The sequence below is a fragment of the Podospora pseudopauciseta genome (genome assembly GCF_035222475.1).
Source record: "Podospora pseudopauciseta strain CBS 411.78 chromosome 5 map unlocalized CBS411.78m_5.2, whole genome shotgun sequence".
NCBI classification, from domain to species: Eukaryota; Fungi; Ascomycota; class Sordariomycetes; order Sordariales; family Podosporaceae; genus Podospora; species Podospora pseudopauciseta.
This window is the reverse complement of record NW_026946666.1, coordinates 2,516,313-2,531,051: the sequence shown is the minus strand read 5'-3', so window position 1 is coordinate 2,531,051 and position 14,739 is coordinate 2,516,313. Positions and strand designations below refer to the sequence as shown.

Genomic DNA, 14,739 nt, shown 5'->3' with positions numbered 1-14,739 from the left:
CACTGTGTGTCACCCTGCCACGTTCCCAGCATCTGCATTCGTGTTCACGGCGGCGCCGGCCATTCAAACGGTTTTCCTCCGCCCTCATACCTGTCATGCTGGGATAATTGGTGTATTTTTGGACACTGGATAGACAATTTGAACGATAGCGGTCCCCGTGCCCTGTTGTCGATGGAGTCAATGGGGATAATGCTCCAAAATGTCAAAAAAAAAAAAAAAAAAAAAAATACATCGGCAAACTGGCGATAGCCTCTAGGCTGGGCGCTGGGCGCTGGGCATCTGGTGGCGGCGGGGCCGGGGAGTCCAACTTGAAACAAGAAACACGGGGTTCGGTCCAAAGCACGCCGCCAGCCGTTTTCATTTTTGTGCATTCAGTTTCCCACCCCCTCTCCCTCTCCACCCTCGAGTGAGTCTGTCTGTCTTGACCTGAGCTGATCACTTCTGCTTCTCTGCTGGCGCTGCAACTTCATTGGCGGTTGGTTGTTGTTTTTGTCGTACCGTTACTGTCGGCTGTCAGGCGATTTGGGGTTAATAAATAAATTGTAGACACGGAACCGCTGAATACGAACATGTCTCCACCCGCATAACAACGACAACAACAACAACAAACGGGGACGGAGGGCAAGGCATTTCAAAGAAATAAAAATTAAAGAAACACGCCGGGGTGGCTGCATAAACCCGAAATTGCAAGCCCTGCCGTTTGCTGCACAGCCCTCTTCCACATGCTCCACAAACAAATGCTTCCAGACCAACCCAAACGCTCTCTCCCTTTTCCGGCTTCTCATCATTGACATGAAATTCCGATAATGCCGTCAATCGCAAATGCCTCTTGTCGTCTGGATTTCTTCGCGTCAAGCTGTCAAGAATTAAAGAAGCGCGCGCCTCGGCTCAACTGCTCAACGTCTCCCTCCGCGCTTCGCGTCTCTTCCCAAAGTAGCATTCGATCTGCCTCCCACCCGCCGATACGCGAGGATTATCAACAACCTATACATTGCATGACAGCCACTGCTTTCTGGACAGCTGGTTCCGCGACACGCAAACACTACCATCACACACGCCTTGTAATCCTCCCGACTCCGGCTCCCTCGCTCCGTGCATGTCACGCCGCAACACGTGCCTTGTACCTGCGTCCAGTGAGGTGGTTGGGCCCCCCTATTGATCAGATACATGTTTCTATCGTACTGGAGCTTCGTGGACCTATCCTATGTGCTTGTGTGATATCTAGATATGGACTTTGTTCAGTTGATGGTGATTTTGGTGTGACCAAGGGCTTCCCAGATAGCTACCATCCCCAGGCTAGGTATCCAAGCTTATATCATTCCAACCCAGGCTTGTACTGTCGTTAATCCAAACTTATTGTCATTAAACCGAGCTCGCATAGCCCTAATCCCAGCTTTTATCATCCCCAGTCCCAGCTATCATCTCTTAGCGTAGATCCTATTCGTGTCATTCAAGTGCCGCTTCCTTCCTTCGAGAAAGGAAGCAACCAGAGCTGTGAGAAGTGCCCCTTGATCCCATGTTAACAGGCCCGGCTAAGACGACGTACAAGTTTCAACTGTGCGTGCAATACTTACACAGCGACAGAAAGCTTCCTCGCGCCTTCTTTGCTGATAAGAATCAGAGTCTTTATCGGATAGTGTTGACACATGGTCAGAAATCGTTCCTCCGAACTGCCACATGATATAATGCTCCCAGATAGTCAGGCAATCTTCGGGTGTGACCGTATTAGTTGAACGCTCGTCTCGAAATTTCCTCTTCCACGGATTTGTGTATGTGGGCCTGGGCACAAATGTCGTCTTGTTGAAAAGCTGTATCCGATATTTCATAAGGATTTGTTCCAAAAAGTCGCAATGCTGCTGATCGGTTGGATCAAGCCCAGTCACCTTCCCATAGCGTGGAGGGCTCACATGGCTGGCGCCAACGGCGAGGTAAACTGTTGCGGCGATACTTAATAGATCGGGATTGAAGTTGTGGTCAGTCTGCAGCTTCCAAGTGGGATACTCATACTCCCCGCACCGGATCGCTGTGAAAAACGGTCCCCAGAGTTTTACTTTGTCACTCCACCACAGCATGACTGGCACTTCGCTCATTGCGATGGTTCCAATGTCAATTATCTCGCCTCGATTTTGAGACGAATCGTGGTCCTTGTTGGGATCCAGCTCCAGGTGCTGCTTTTCCCTCTGTTCGGCAAGGATAAACCACATTTCGCAGGCGTTCCAAGAACACAAACGGCGGACCGTCCAAAGAATGTTTGTGTCGAAGAAGGAGCAGCTGTTTCATCCAGCCACGGTGACATATACGGGAGAGAGGGCCGCAGTGGCAGAATTCGGCGAGGAGCATCTGCGAAATGGCGTCATGAGTGGTATCCCTCGTCACTCCGCCTTTGAGCAGAACATCTTGAACCACAGCCTCCTGGAAATACTCCGAGACTGTTCTGTGTAAAAAATAGGTTTGATGCAGTAGCATCCGTGACGGGTAACTGATACCAGTACCTAGACCCCAAGTGCTCCGTGCTGAAGCACCCAGGTGAACAATCAACACCTCCACCAGCCCCCTGCATCAGGTTCGAAGCTGGGTCTTGGCCTTATCAACACGCTCGTCATCAGAATCGATCACCGTATCTGCGTCTACCACTATTTCTAGTTGCCACTTCAGAGGAGTAAGTATAGATGCACACTGGGGGTTTTAGCAATACTCATGTATGAAAGAGAGCGCAACGACGGAACAAGGGATTATAAGTCGCTCCATCGCCGGACGTATGGCGAAGACGAGATACGCGTTACGACGGTGTCTTTCGGGGATGGTTTCCACTGTTCTGTCGAGAAGCGGTCGCAAGCCAGCTGGGAAACGATCGAGTATGTTCAAGTCGAGATCAACTGCATCGCCCATATTCAAATCCTCCCGTATCTCTCCGACAACGAGCTTGGCCCAGATGAACACACCTTCAGCTTTTTGAGGGATAGTCCGAATCAGCTTTTATTTGAGTTCAACGTCCGGAACCTTTTGCAGTCTTTCCTCCACAAAGCGTTCCACATCGTACCGCGTAAGATGGTGTGGACGAATCGTGAGCTCCGGCGCAAATTTGTTGCAGAAGGCCGTCTGCTCTCTACTTGTGACACATAATTTGACATTGGACTGCCCTGCAGGTGCCCATTTGTAGAGCAGGTTGACCAGACATAGCGCTGATATATCCAATAATGACCTGACACACCATACACAAAAGAATAGAGAATGCGGCACAAGATCAAGGTCTGAAAAGATAGGTGGTTAACATGGCTTTCAAGATAGTTGATATGCCTTAAAAGATAACTAAGATGCCTTTCAAGATAGTGAATGGGTGTTAAATATACATGCCTTGAAAGATAGCCGAAAGGCTTGAAGAAGATTAATCGAGGGCATTAACTACCCCTTCATATTCAGTGATAACCCCAGGCGCCCCAATCCCAAAGCCCCATTGCTCCCCATAGAAACCCGTGATCAACTTGGGCTTCTCCACGACCAAGTTTGACCCCTTGAAAGTCTCAACATACCATTTGCTAGGCACGTGCCTGAAGAAGCCAAAGCGGCAACTCCTTCTACGGCTGGTAGGTATGTTGAAAGATGCCAACTGCCCGTACTCTACCTACTTCATCCAATCCCTCGTCCTCTGTTTCATCCATTTCCTCATCCTCTGGTTCATCCATTTCCTCAATACGCATAGGTATATTTTTCGAGTATTAATGGCGGATTTTCACAGCTATTATCCGCTCACCTCCAGGGCCGTCAATGTCAAAATGGAGACTTGTTGAATAGCGCGGCTCCAACTTCTCTTTCCGACCAAATTGACTGCATTGCTCCGGAATGTCATCTCTATCGTATTGGAAGATGAAGCGGCCATAATCATGAAAGGATATTCTGGTCAAGTGCTTCAGGTAAGCACCTTTTGGTCCACCGAAATGTGTCCAACAGACAGGGTTGAAACCCGGCAGATATTGCTTGGCTCGGTGGAAGACGGCGTTGAGTTTGAGAGAGTCAGGCGGGACTCGGGGGTACCATAGACCAAGATCTTTGAGAGGTCGATCCGGATTGGCCATATCGTTATCGCTGCCATCGTCGTTCGATGTGTTGACGTTTTCTTTGAGGACTGCAGCTATACAGACGAGATGGAACCTCTATATGGGAAAGAGTGAGGTTAGCTGGCTTTTCCCGTTGAGCTTCGAGTCATAGTTCGTATACATACACTAAACCTAAGTCGCAATCCCGAAATGTAGCCAAACGGGCCAAATTTGACAATTGAAACAGACACCTTTGAGATAGTTTCAGGAACAGCAATGCTCTACTGAGACAAGGGTTTTTGGCCTCCTGTTACTTTGACCCAGCGGCAGTCGTCAGGGGCAATCGTCTTGTTCCAAGGAGATGACGTACATTGTTCGGCATCCTGAGGCTTCGACTTCACAAGACATGCCAGCTATTGAACGCGCTTCTAAATGTATTCCCGGTTCACACTTGCCTTTCCGGCTATGCGCTTCTGTCTAGCATCAACCAAAGATGGGTCTACGTGCGAGCGTGGAACTCTTCATCGCGCAGCTTCCTCCCGCTGGTCATTTCCCAGGGGAAATACTCATCATCGTCAAACCTCCATGTATCAGCCCACTCGACCTGGTGGCTCCCCTCCCCTCGCGAAAAGACTCTAGGATTTGAAACACTGTGTCGAGCGGAACCGGGCCTGGGGACAAGGCTTCCTCCAGTAGTGGCCAACAAGCATCGTGGATGACATTGCAGCGCTTGCCGACCTTACCGTTTCTGGATGTTGAGAAGTAGTCGTCCTCTTTTGCGTGTTTGTCATACCCCTTATCGTCGTAGGAACCGTCGGGGCTAGAGGGAGCAATGAAGCCCTCATCACCGGGATCATCATAACAGCCGCGTCCTGTCAGCATATTTTGACCGTTGCTTCCCTTCTCCCTGTCGATAACAACTGGATCATGCGAGTGTCAGTAAGCTATCGTAACAATGCAGGAAATAAGAAGACGTACGGCCACGGAACTCATTGCACCAAGGTGGTGTTACACCAGTGAAGAGCCACTTGCAAAACGGGCAAGTCACTGAACGTGGACTCATGGTTTCTTGTTTCTTTTTTACAGTCTTTCCTGAGAGAAGAGGGTGAAAGCAAAGGAACTTGGGAGGACGAAATCTCAAGCTAAATATCGAAGTCTGGAAGTGGGGTCAAGGCTGCAGCATCAAGTTGCTCTCAGCCTCCAAAAAGCTTCCACGCCACTAGCAAGCCCCGACGAGGAGTGCCTTGCTCCCACCGCCACAGGCCATGTCATTCACAAGCCCGTTGGGAGATACAAATCGCGATACCTGAACTTGCTGGGGGCTGAAAGTCAGGAGCTTGGGCGTTGTGGCCTACCGTGGTGCCACACCTCCATCATCCAAACTTTCTCGTGTACAGAGGCATACTCAGTGATATCTAAGCTATCTGCGAGCTTGATGGCCCTGTATTTTCAGTTTGTCACGGTATGTGGAGCGTCTGAGAGGGGGCACACGCGTGGCTTAAAACCCCAGAAACCAAGTGACCTCAGAGACGCGTTCCAAAAAGTCTGGGAAAACCCGAAACCCTTTTCCATGCCATTCTTCCTTTGTCTTACCGTTCCCAAAACCATATCCACCAGACTTTTGCCATTCAGATACCCACACCGCGCCCTTCAGGTTAACCACCGAATATCATTCTCAATGCTGGGCTCCGAGTCCTATAGCATCGGTACGCGCGGCCGGGGCTGGATCGAAAATATCCTATGCTGCATATACCTGACGATATTCTTTGGCATCTCCCTTTCCATCTTTGTTCTGTGTGTTTCAATTGCAGCCACGTGCGCAGTTGAAATACACGTTGCTCGAAAGTGTGGACGAGACGGTCCATGGTTGGAGTCTAAAATGCGTGGAGTGTATTATCTATACGCGGAGGATGATGAAAAGAAGGATGATGTAGAGGAGGATGAAGAAGGTGACGACGAACCTTATGAAGATTCAGATTCTGTTTCCGGTGAAGAGTCAGACTCAGACTCTGGCGACGACAAAGATGACGACGAATTTGATGAAGACGGCGAAACTGATGAGGAAACCCACGACCGACATCCAAGAGACCAGCTATATGAAGAGCACACTCGCGCAATCTGTGAAGCGGAATCCAATCGCACCTGTTGGTGCCTCCCTGGCCATATCTTGTTACATCCAAACTTGGTCAACTCGGACGCGGGCCATGAGGATACCTCCGATGACGAGCCACTCATCATCACCCCCTCAAGTTCGACTGACAGCCTCGCGATCGACAGCGCGGTGCAGCCCTCTAATCAGAACCAGCTTGTACCCGCCGAGGCTTCCATCAGCTAGAAGATCTCATGTCCTTCAAGCAATTGGACCAAGAGAGGGAGGAGAACAGGAGGCTCAAAAAGGACAACGAGCCGCTGCGGAATCTCATCAAACAGTACCAGAGAGGTAACGGGGAAATTACGAACTGATCAGACACCACTCCACCGGCAATCTGAAGATTTGAAGGATGATACTTTACGCGGCAATGATGGACGTGGGCGGTATGGTGCCGTACCAGCGCTCTGAGCAGTGCTCGTCACTCGGCCGGAGATGGAAGAGTATGAGCGGCATTTAGGCTGGGTATCTTCTCCAAGGAATGGAAGGCTTGATACCTCTCGAGAAGTTGATCTTTATCTACTTAATGTGATAACTCCCCATTCCTTCACCATGACTGCCTTAATCGGGAACCTCCTGACATTCATGGAAACAGCGACCATTCTCTAGAGTGTCCGCTCCTTCCGCTACTGATATTGAATTCCGCTCCTTCCACACTGATGTTGATCCTGCCTCTTCTGCTGTCCCACGACCCGACGAATTCAATATTTAACGTCTTCCATCTCTCTCAGCCTTCCACCCCACCTTCGACTCAACCTTCTCTCTCCAACAAGCAAATCCACAATGCCTCCTTCGCGAACTCGCATTGGCATAGGTGCCGAAACTGTAAGTGCATTTGTCCTCAGCTGTGCAGAGTTCGCCACTAATACCCTTCATGTATTGTAGAGACCCGGAGACATCGACTTCTGAAGCTCGGAGCCCATTGTCCGCATGTGGACACACGTTATCCCCAAGTGTTTCCCCAAATCTCATGGCTTTTGCTGGTTGACCTATGGAGGCCCAGCCGAGTACCAAGTGCGCATCTTCACCAGCGTTAAGCTCAAACGGAGTTTCAAACCCATCATTGCTATCGAGAATAAGTGGAGGGCTGCTGAAGCTAAGATCATTGAGATCGTCAGGGATATTCGGAGACTCGCAGACCCAGCGTCCGCTGGAGACTGGTGGTGAGGTGCTAGAGGGGCAGATACGCATGACTGGAATTATACCATACCATCAATGAATCAGTTAGACCTCTGAAGTTCTTTAAACCTTGACCAACCACCTGAATGGTTATTAGCCTTAATAATAGTTAGTATGCCGTTAAACAAAATAGAGAGGCGTTTGGGGATAGCGGACAGGCCTGTAGTGATAGTGTACAGACCTGTGGTGATAGTGTACAGGCCTTTAAAAGACCCGGGGACCCCGAAGTCGAGAGGCTTTAAAAGACTAAAAGATAATTAGGGGCTCTAGATGTTCGCAGTGCTTTGGGAAAAGCATACGCCTGACTCCGGATGTCAACAGTTACATATACACAGTCTCTATCTGCGACATGACATTCTAGATCCAAACGCACATTTGATATAATCATGAAGAAAGCTGAGAGCATCTAATCTGATACATTATTGTTATGGCACAATGTCCCTTCCCAAAACAGGCTTAACATCTCTCCAGAATTCTCTCCCTCCACCCCTCATCATAAGACCTCCTTGCCCACAACCTTCCCTGACATATTTTCGCCAACAGAAACGTATGTATAGCCCCCCACACATTTCTGCATCTTCCAACCTCCACACGAACGAAAAGCTTAGAAGTGCATGCCGAACATCCTCCGGAAAAAAACGCGCACCCCAATAAACTGCCGTGGTAATCGGGCAGAAGATGTAAAGAACCGCTAGTACCACAATCTTTGAAACTACTAGGAAAGTTCCAAGGCCTCTCAGGAAACTGTTGTCAAGTTCTATTGATAGCTATTGAAGCATCGTATCGATGAAGTTGGATTAATAAGCTACCGGCTTTGGCATAGGGTACGGTAATAGTACAAGCTGGGAGTGAGGTGGTTGGTGATGAAGCTGGGATTGATGAGGGTTAGAATTGGGACTGGCGACGGTGAAAGCTGGGATTGGTGATGATGAATGCTAGGATTGATGACGATGAAAGCTAGGATTGGTGACAATGAGAGCTGGCAGAATGTGACGATGAAAGTTGAGATCGATAAAAGACATCAATAAACCTTTCATCACCCTGGCCTTGAGCTTAATCTCTAACCATTGGGTGTGGCATCTTGTGGCTTGCCGACGTTCCGTTGGTGCCAGATGAACCCTCAAACTTTGTGTCCTTGCTGCTTTCACCGTCTTGATATAAAGAACTTTAAGATGTTAAATGGTCAATTGATGGTAAGCTATGGTGTAGCCCTACTGTCAGGTCCGTATCCTCTGATCTAGGTAACTAACTGTAGCCGCATTAATATCTGGTAGCGTCATGGCATTAGATGAAAGCTCCGATCTCTCCCCAGAAATTCCGCCCCTTCCAATACTGTCATCGGATTCCGCCCCTCCCTACACTAACATCAGATCAGCTCCTTCCAACCCTGGCTTCACTCTCTGCCTTGTTCTTCCCACCTTGCTCTCTCTGCCTTAGTATTCTCCGCCTTATTATTCCCCGCCTATTCTACTACCCCGCCACTCTACGAACTTCTCATCCATCCTTTCCTTTCAATTTTCAATTCCCCTCTTCTCTCTCCATCTGGTCCCCTTCTCCAAACAACCTCCTCCAACCCAATCTTCTCTCTCCAACAAACAAAGCCGACAGATACCCGAGACATTCAATCAAAATGCCTTCCGGACTAGTTCTAAAGAGTGTAAGTGTATCTGCTTATTATTACAGACAGTTCACCACTAACTTTATTTGTAACTCCGTATACGGCGCGTAGTCTGTTCATCGAGCTCTACGACGACATCGTCTTCCCAGCCCAGCACCAAGCAGTCAGCTCCATGTGGCTCAACCTTCTGGCCTTGTTTTTCTCGAGTTCTGATAGGTTTGCATTGGAGCGCTTGAGGAACTCTGGGGAGCTAAACTTACGAGTGCGCGTCCTCTTTGATGGCAACCGTGGTCTCGGGACCGTCCTGTTGAATGCGAAGCCGCTGGATCCAACTGAGGGGCAATCATTGAAAGAGTCTGTTTGGTCGAACTGGAGATCTCAGCTGGAGGATCACGTCTCTCGTGCGTGGGGGTGGTTGCATGTGGTGGATGAGCAACTGCATGATGCCGCCAACATTGCGCGCTTTGGGGCCGTCACAATTGGCAGAAAGGTGCAGTTCTTCGAGTGCATTCCCGGGGGGAGGCCTGCTATTCGGGCATTTGGACACGGCGAGGACGAATTGCTGGAGTTGAAGGCTGACGAGGCCAAGATCATCGAGATTTGTTGACGAGATTCGGAGAATCAGCCTGGTTGGGTCGGAGGAACGGGACTTGAGACGGCTACATTAGACCATCGATTGATCATTTAGCCCCCTAAAGTTCTTTACACCTTGCTCTACTTCCGGTGATGCTCCTCAGCCTCCTCACACTCCATCCGATGCTTCCTCCAATCCCTCTTCTGGCACTCCCCACTGCAATACCTGACCTTCAAACACCTCCCACACTTCTTCAACGCCACCCCCTCCTCCTCATCCTCCGCCTTCCCACACGCCCTGCAACCCGCCACCCTCTTCTCACCACCCCCCGCCAACCCTCTCGCCAGTGCCGGGTCAATGATATCCTCCACCAACTGCGAAGCATAAACTGGGCTGATCGCCACCCTAGTAGAATACATTGCAGCAGTCTCATCCCACTCCGGCAGCGGGATGAAATCCGAAGGCAACTTCCCCTGACCACAAGAGCAAATAACCTGCTCCCCCTCCTTCAAGCTCAACGGAACAGTCTTTTGCCCTTTCTCCCCCGAGGCAGTAACATACTCACACGTCTTGGGGTTATGTTCCCAAGTTCTGCACCTCTCAACAAAGGCAGGCAAAGCCTTCTTCCACATCTTGAGCTCTTCGTCATCAACGGTGATGGTGCAGCATTCCAAAGTTCTGATCAACAGCAAAAAGCCCTCTAGCTCCTTGCTGTCAACCAAAGCCTTTGTGAAAGGAAGAATAGCAGCATCCAAGACGACCGTGGCATGGGGACAGTCAAGGCGGATGGCGTTGACAAAGAGCAGCATGTGAATGCCGCCATTCTTGGGGTCCGAAATGGCAAAGAGTCCTGTTTGTCCTCCTTGAAGACCAGAGGAGAGCATAAATATGGTGAAGAGGGACTCCTTGAAGTTGAGACGAGGGGAAGGGCCGAGACCGGTGTAGTTGTCGTCTTGTGCGTTGACCTCCTCTCGGAGACGGCGCTCACGTCCCGAGAAGACGAGGGAGGTGAGGGTGGTCAAAAACTTGATCCGGGGATCCTCATCCTCATCTTCGTCGATTGACAGAATGGGAAGGTTGTCAAGGTTAAGGTGTGGGATGTTGAGCGTAGCCGGGATCCCAGATGGCTGAATCGCTGTCGACGGCAGGATGTGCGTGTCAAGTTGGGGCACATCCAACGGCTTCACCAAAGAAGAAACCACCTCAACATAGTGTGACTTGCGTGCCACTCTTAGGGCACACTTCTCCTTGGAGACAGGAACTGTGAAGATCATGGGCAAGACCAACTTCCGGGCGCCAAAGACCACTTCAATGGTGAAGGGCGAGACTTGCTCCATCTTGATGGGCACTGACTTGTCCGACAACAAGCTACGCCCTTCATCCGAGGTGATATCGATGTGCCCGATGATCTGCAAGACAACATCCGCCTTGGCATCCACAGCATTTTCATCCAGCTTAGCTGTAAACCATGGAGTCGTCGAAGTCACCTCTGATTCGCCAAGCTTCTTGGTCGCTGACTCAACCGATACCGTCTCATTTTCGAGGAGCCACTGCCCAGGAAGTACATGTGTGACGAGTACACTATCGATGGGTACTCGGTGAATTTCGCATTGAGGATTGCCCAGCACCGTCTTGTACGCCAATCGGTTGTAGAAAGGGTCTGCAGTGCACAGCGCCACACTCTGTTTGGATTGTTGGAAGCCCGCCAATTTCTCCATAGGGACATATAGCGACACCACTATATCAGAAGACCCGGACCATTCTTCTTTGTCTTCATCCACTTTGCCTGGGACGCCATCCTGGTCAGGCGAGTTGAACTTGGTGATAGAGCCGAACGCTAGCTGGTAGTTCGTGTACTCGATCCCGGCTTCCGGGATTGTGACCTTCAGAGGCAGAGGAATGCCTTCGTCTCTGGAACACTGGGCTACCGGCTTCCACTTCTCCGCCGGCACAGTAAACGTAATCGCCGCAGAGTCAAGCTTCTTGTTCAACTTCAAAGCCAGCTCACCAAACAGAAAATCCCCCGTATATGCGGGGTTCCCTGACGGTTCAGGCACACCGCAAATGCCCCATCCCTTGATGTGAGGTTCCAAAGTCCCGGCACGAAAGTCCGCAGGCAACGTTTCATATGAATCCAACACCCTGCGAAAGTCCAAGCACAGTCTTTCGCAGAGAACCTTGAGGATAGCTGCAGCAGTATTGAAGTGGAAATGATGATGTGGCCCTCTTCTCTTGCTGTTGTCCTGGCTCGACTCATAAGCCTTGAAGATCCTACCAAACACCCCTTCAAAGAACATGATCAAATCCCTCGCTTCCATAGTCAACTGGTCCCTCTGCCCCTTAACCTGCAAAGAATTCCACTTCCACGCCAGCCTCGATTGAATGCCCCTCGGTCTCTCGTCATCAGCATACCTCTCACTGAACGTAGCCAACACCTCATCCACAACCGCCACACTCGTCGAGTTAGTCCAATACTCCCCCGGGCTCACCCCCAACAAAACCGAAAACGCTGACGTGTACCCCTCCAAAATAGCCTCATAATCCTTCGCACAACACTCCGTATATATCGTCGACGAAGGCACCCTCTTCAACAACACCAACCCAGCAACAAGCACATTCAACACCCCCTTCTCATCCCCCAAAACTCCCGTGTCAACAACGTCAAACTCATTCGGCGCCTCTCCCTTTGCATACTCCTTCTCGTCCAAGACCAAAATGTCAAACCTAACCTCTCTCCTATGCCAACACGCCTCTAACTCTCCACAATCCTTGTTTCTCTTCAACGTCCAGCACAATGAGAAAAAGTCGGCCGCCGCAAACCTGACCGTGGCCCTCTTCTCCCCAACCGCCTCTCTGAATGCCTCCAACCAATCACCCCACTGCATCCTCGCTGTCTCGACAATCCTATCCTTGATGTCCTTCTTATCCACATTCTCGATTCTATATGGCGACAGTGGCGTCAACGGGGCGTTGGCGGAGGCAAGATGGAAGCCGACCAGTGGATCGGTGGGGTATTCCAGCACTCGTCTCTGGTTCTCATCGCTAGCTGCCAAAGCGGCAGCAAACACTGGGTTTGGTTTCTTCTCATCCTGCTTCTTAACGGTCGCTTGCCAGTTTTCCTCGGTAAGCTCAGTCAGCGCTTCCACCAGCCCGCCTACTGACAGTGGCGCGCAAGATCTCACGCTGGAAGTGACGACTGCCTGCCCTTCTTCACCATATGTTTCTTCCTTGCGTTTTTGGGAGCGTTCCAGGATGGTGTCGAAATTTTCGGTTGCTTCGGATGTGGTGTATTTCGACCAAACGTCTTTCACGAATTCGAGGGTCCCAGAATCGCAAAAGCGGAGTTGGCTGTATGGGCCAGCATACCAGGCGTCGAGGGAGGATGCAAGGTCAAAGAGCTTCTGGGCCTGGGTCTGGAGGGCGGTGAGGTTGGAAGGGGTCAGCCAGGCATCGTAATAGATGTTCCAGGCCTGCTCAGCGGTGATTTTGGAGTCAAGGGCGAGGGTAAAGAGGAGGATATTTCTCGCTGTTGACCTGTTAGCTTTTTGTTCTTCAAGCTGCAAGGATGTATCGGATGCTGACCGATCTGGTGAACCCCCTGCTCGCCCTCCGCGCAAGCCGTGACATCAATGCTTTTCCTTTGCGGCAGGCCTTTCTCCGACGCCAAAGTGAAAAGAAGATGATGGGCCAGATCTGGACCGACAACACACAGAATATCTGCTGGCAAGCCTTGGGGCAGGTCGCCGGTGAGGCTGATGGCTGGTGTGATGTCCACAGAGGCGAACGACCCCGCCATGGGGTGGTGGGTGGTGGGAGTGAACATTCTGTCTTGTCTCGCAATTCTGATGCTGTATTCTCTTGCAATTCCGGCAGGGGAAGGGAGCAGATATTTCGAGGATTAACGAGAAGGATAGAGCATGTCGCGGTGTTTGCTGTGTCGGCTCATGATGTTGTCGCTGACAGCGCAGATGTGAGCTCAGAAATCTCCAATGGTGGGGCAAAGCCAATCGCAAAACTGTGCGCGCGCACTGTGCTCTCGAGCAACCATGACATTTGAGAAACCACGTTCCGGTGTTCAGTGACAGAGCGGGTAAGGTTAAGCCTAAGGGCGCCTGTCTCATGCTTTATCAGGTTTTGAGCACTTTTAATTCTTGAGCTGTTCCAGTGTTTCCCTTTCGTGGTGCGAGGCGGCCGCCAGCCAACTCTAAAAGCCCACTTCAGCCTGGCTCCATCATCAAACAAATCAGAGAGGAGAGGGTGAATTAGTTTTCTTGTTGGCATAGGCAGTAGGGTATCTGTGATGGTTGGGGCCAGGTCTTTGGGGTTTGGAAGAAGATGCTGAGAATTTTATAGACCTTGTTGAATTTACCTTTTGTCATGACATATATGTCTTGCGTACTTTACGATCACAGCCCCTGTGCAAGAAGGTGGACGGTGCCTATGTGACCTTATTGGTTTGAAGTGTGCTACCGCGGTGTTAAACATACTGGAATAAGGACAACTGAAATACCTAAGTTTTCCCTTCACCTTCACCAAAGCTCAAAGCTCTTGTAAAGTGTTCCTACCATCACCTACCCACCTACGCAGACTCATAATGGTTCCGAAATTTCGAAGCACACATGCATGTTAGGTAGACACATGAGACAGAGTACGTATTGCAAGACGGAATAACAAGCTCAATTCTTCTCTTTATTGTTGCTACCAACACGGGCAGACTAGGTAAAGTATCTATCCACCTCAACTATCCAAACCGCGCCTATCAGCACAACAACCACCCGACAAGTCAACATGAAAAAAAAAATAACAGACACAGCAGCAAATCAGAATCACCCACCCCCTCCTGCAACCGAGACCAATCATCCAACCCCATCGCCCACCCCCATCCCGTAATTTCCAAGCCCTCACCCCTATTTTACACTAGCCACCATGAAGCGACATTAAAGTACACGTTATAAATGCCTTCATAAGCAGCAGAAGCGAGCAAAATAGGCAAGGCAATAAATCTCAAGAAACAAGAATTATACGCTTCTTAGTAGGAACAAGCTTCCAACGATGATATAAGATAGCAAAACGGACGCCCACGCCCGAGAGCAAAAACCCCTTGTTTCCAGCCTTTGCACATTACCCCTTGGGACCAGAGAGAAGAGATTGACAAAAGAAAAGCAGCAACAGTGCAAGACACAAA

General features: G+C 50.2%; 5 protein-coding genes across 5 annotated transcripts; 2 read left to right on the top strand and 3 right to left on the bottom strand.

Annotated features, from left to right (window-relative positions):
• Positions 1-1,450: 1,450 nt before the first annotated feature.
• QC763_511908 (uncharacterized protein) lies at positions 1,451-2,204 on the bottom strand (the record flags this gene model as incomplete). The annotated part of the gene is made up of 2 exons (XM_062913751.1): positions 1,451-1,492; positions 1,575-2,204. 2 exons carry the CDS (start codon positions 2,202-2,204, stop codon positions 1,451-1,453), a joined length of 672 nt encoding a protein of 223 aa, XP_062764532.1.
• A 2,376-nt stretch (positions 2,205-4,580) lies between these two features.
• On the bottom strand, positions 4,581-4,916 carry QC763_511905 (uncharacterized protein; the record flags this gene model as incomplete). The annotated part of the gene is made up of 1 exon (XM_062913750.1): positions 4,581-4,916. One exon carries the CDS (start codon positions 4,914-4,916, stop codon positions 4,581-4,583), a length of 336 nt encoding a protein of 111 aa, XP_062764531.1.
• A 997-nt stretch (positions 4,917-5,913) lies between these two features.
• QC763_0087290 (uncharacterized protein) lies at positions 5,914-6,369 on the top strand (the record flags this gene model as incomplete). The annotated part of the gene is made up of 1 exon (XM_062906210.1): positions 5,914-6,369. One exon carries the CDS (start codon positions 5,914-5,916, stop codon positions 6,367-6,369), a length of 456 nt encoding a protein of 151 aa, XP_062764530.1.
• Positions 6,370-7,113: 744 nt separating this feature from the next.
• Positions 7,114-13,646, top strand: QC763_0087270 (uncharacterized protein; the record flags this gene model as incomplete). Its single annotated transcript, XM_062906209.1, has 2 exons — positions 7,114-7,328; positions 9,092-13,646. The coding sequence occupies 2 exons, from the start codon at positions 7,114-7,116 to the stop codon at positions 9,585-9,587; spliced, it is 711 nt and encodes a 236-aa protein (XP_062764528.1). The 3' UTR covers positions 9,588-13,646.
• On the bottom strand, positions 8,529-13,513 carry QC763_511900 (uncharacterized protein). The gene is made up of 3 exons (XM_062913749.1): positions 13,137-13,513; positions 9,241-13,080; positions 8,529-9,121 (listed from the first exon to the last, which is right to left on the bottom strand). Exons 1-2 carry the CDS (start codon positions 13,375-13,377, stop codon positions 9,695-9,697), a joined length of 3,627 nt encoding a protein of 1,208 aa, XP_062764529.1. The 5' UTR covers positions 13,378-13,513; the 3' UTR covers positions 8,529-9,121; positions 9,241-9,694.
• Positions 13,647-14,739: the final 1,093 nt, after the last annotated feature.

Excerpts from the sequence above, each read along its gene's own strand:
- QC763_511900 (XM_062913749.1), bottom strand. The coding sequence starts at position 13,377 with ATGTTCACTCCCACCACCCACCACCCCATGGCGGGGTCGTTCGCCTCT. Across the intron at positions 13,081-13,136 it reads GCAGGGGGTTCACCAGATCG|CGAGAAATATCCTCCTCTTT; the intron begins GTCAGCATCCGA and ends ACAGGTCAACAG.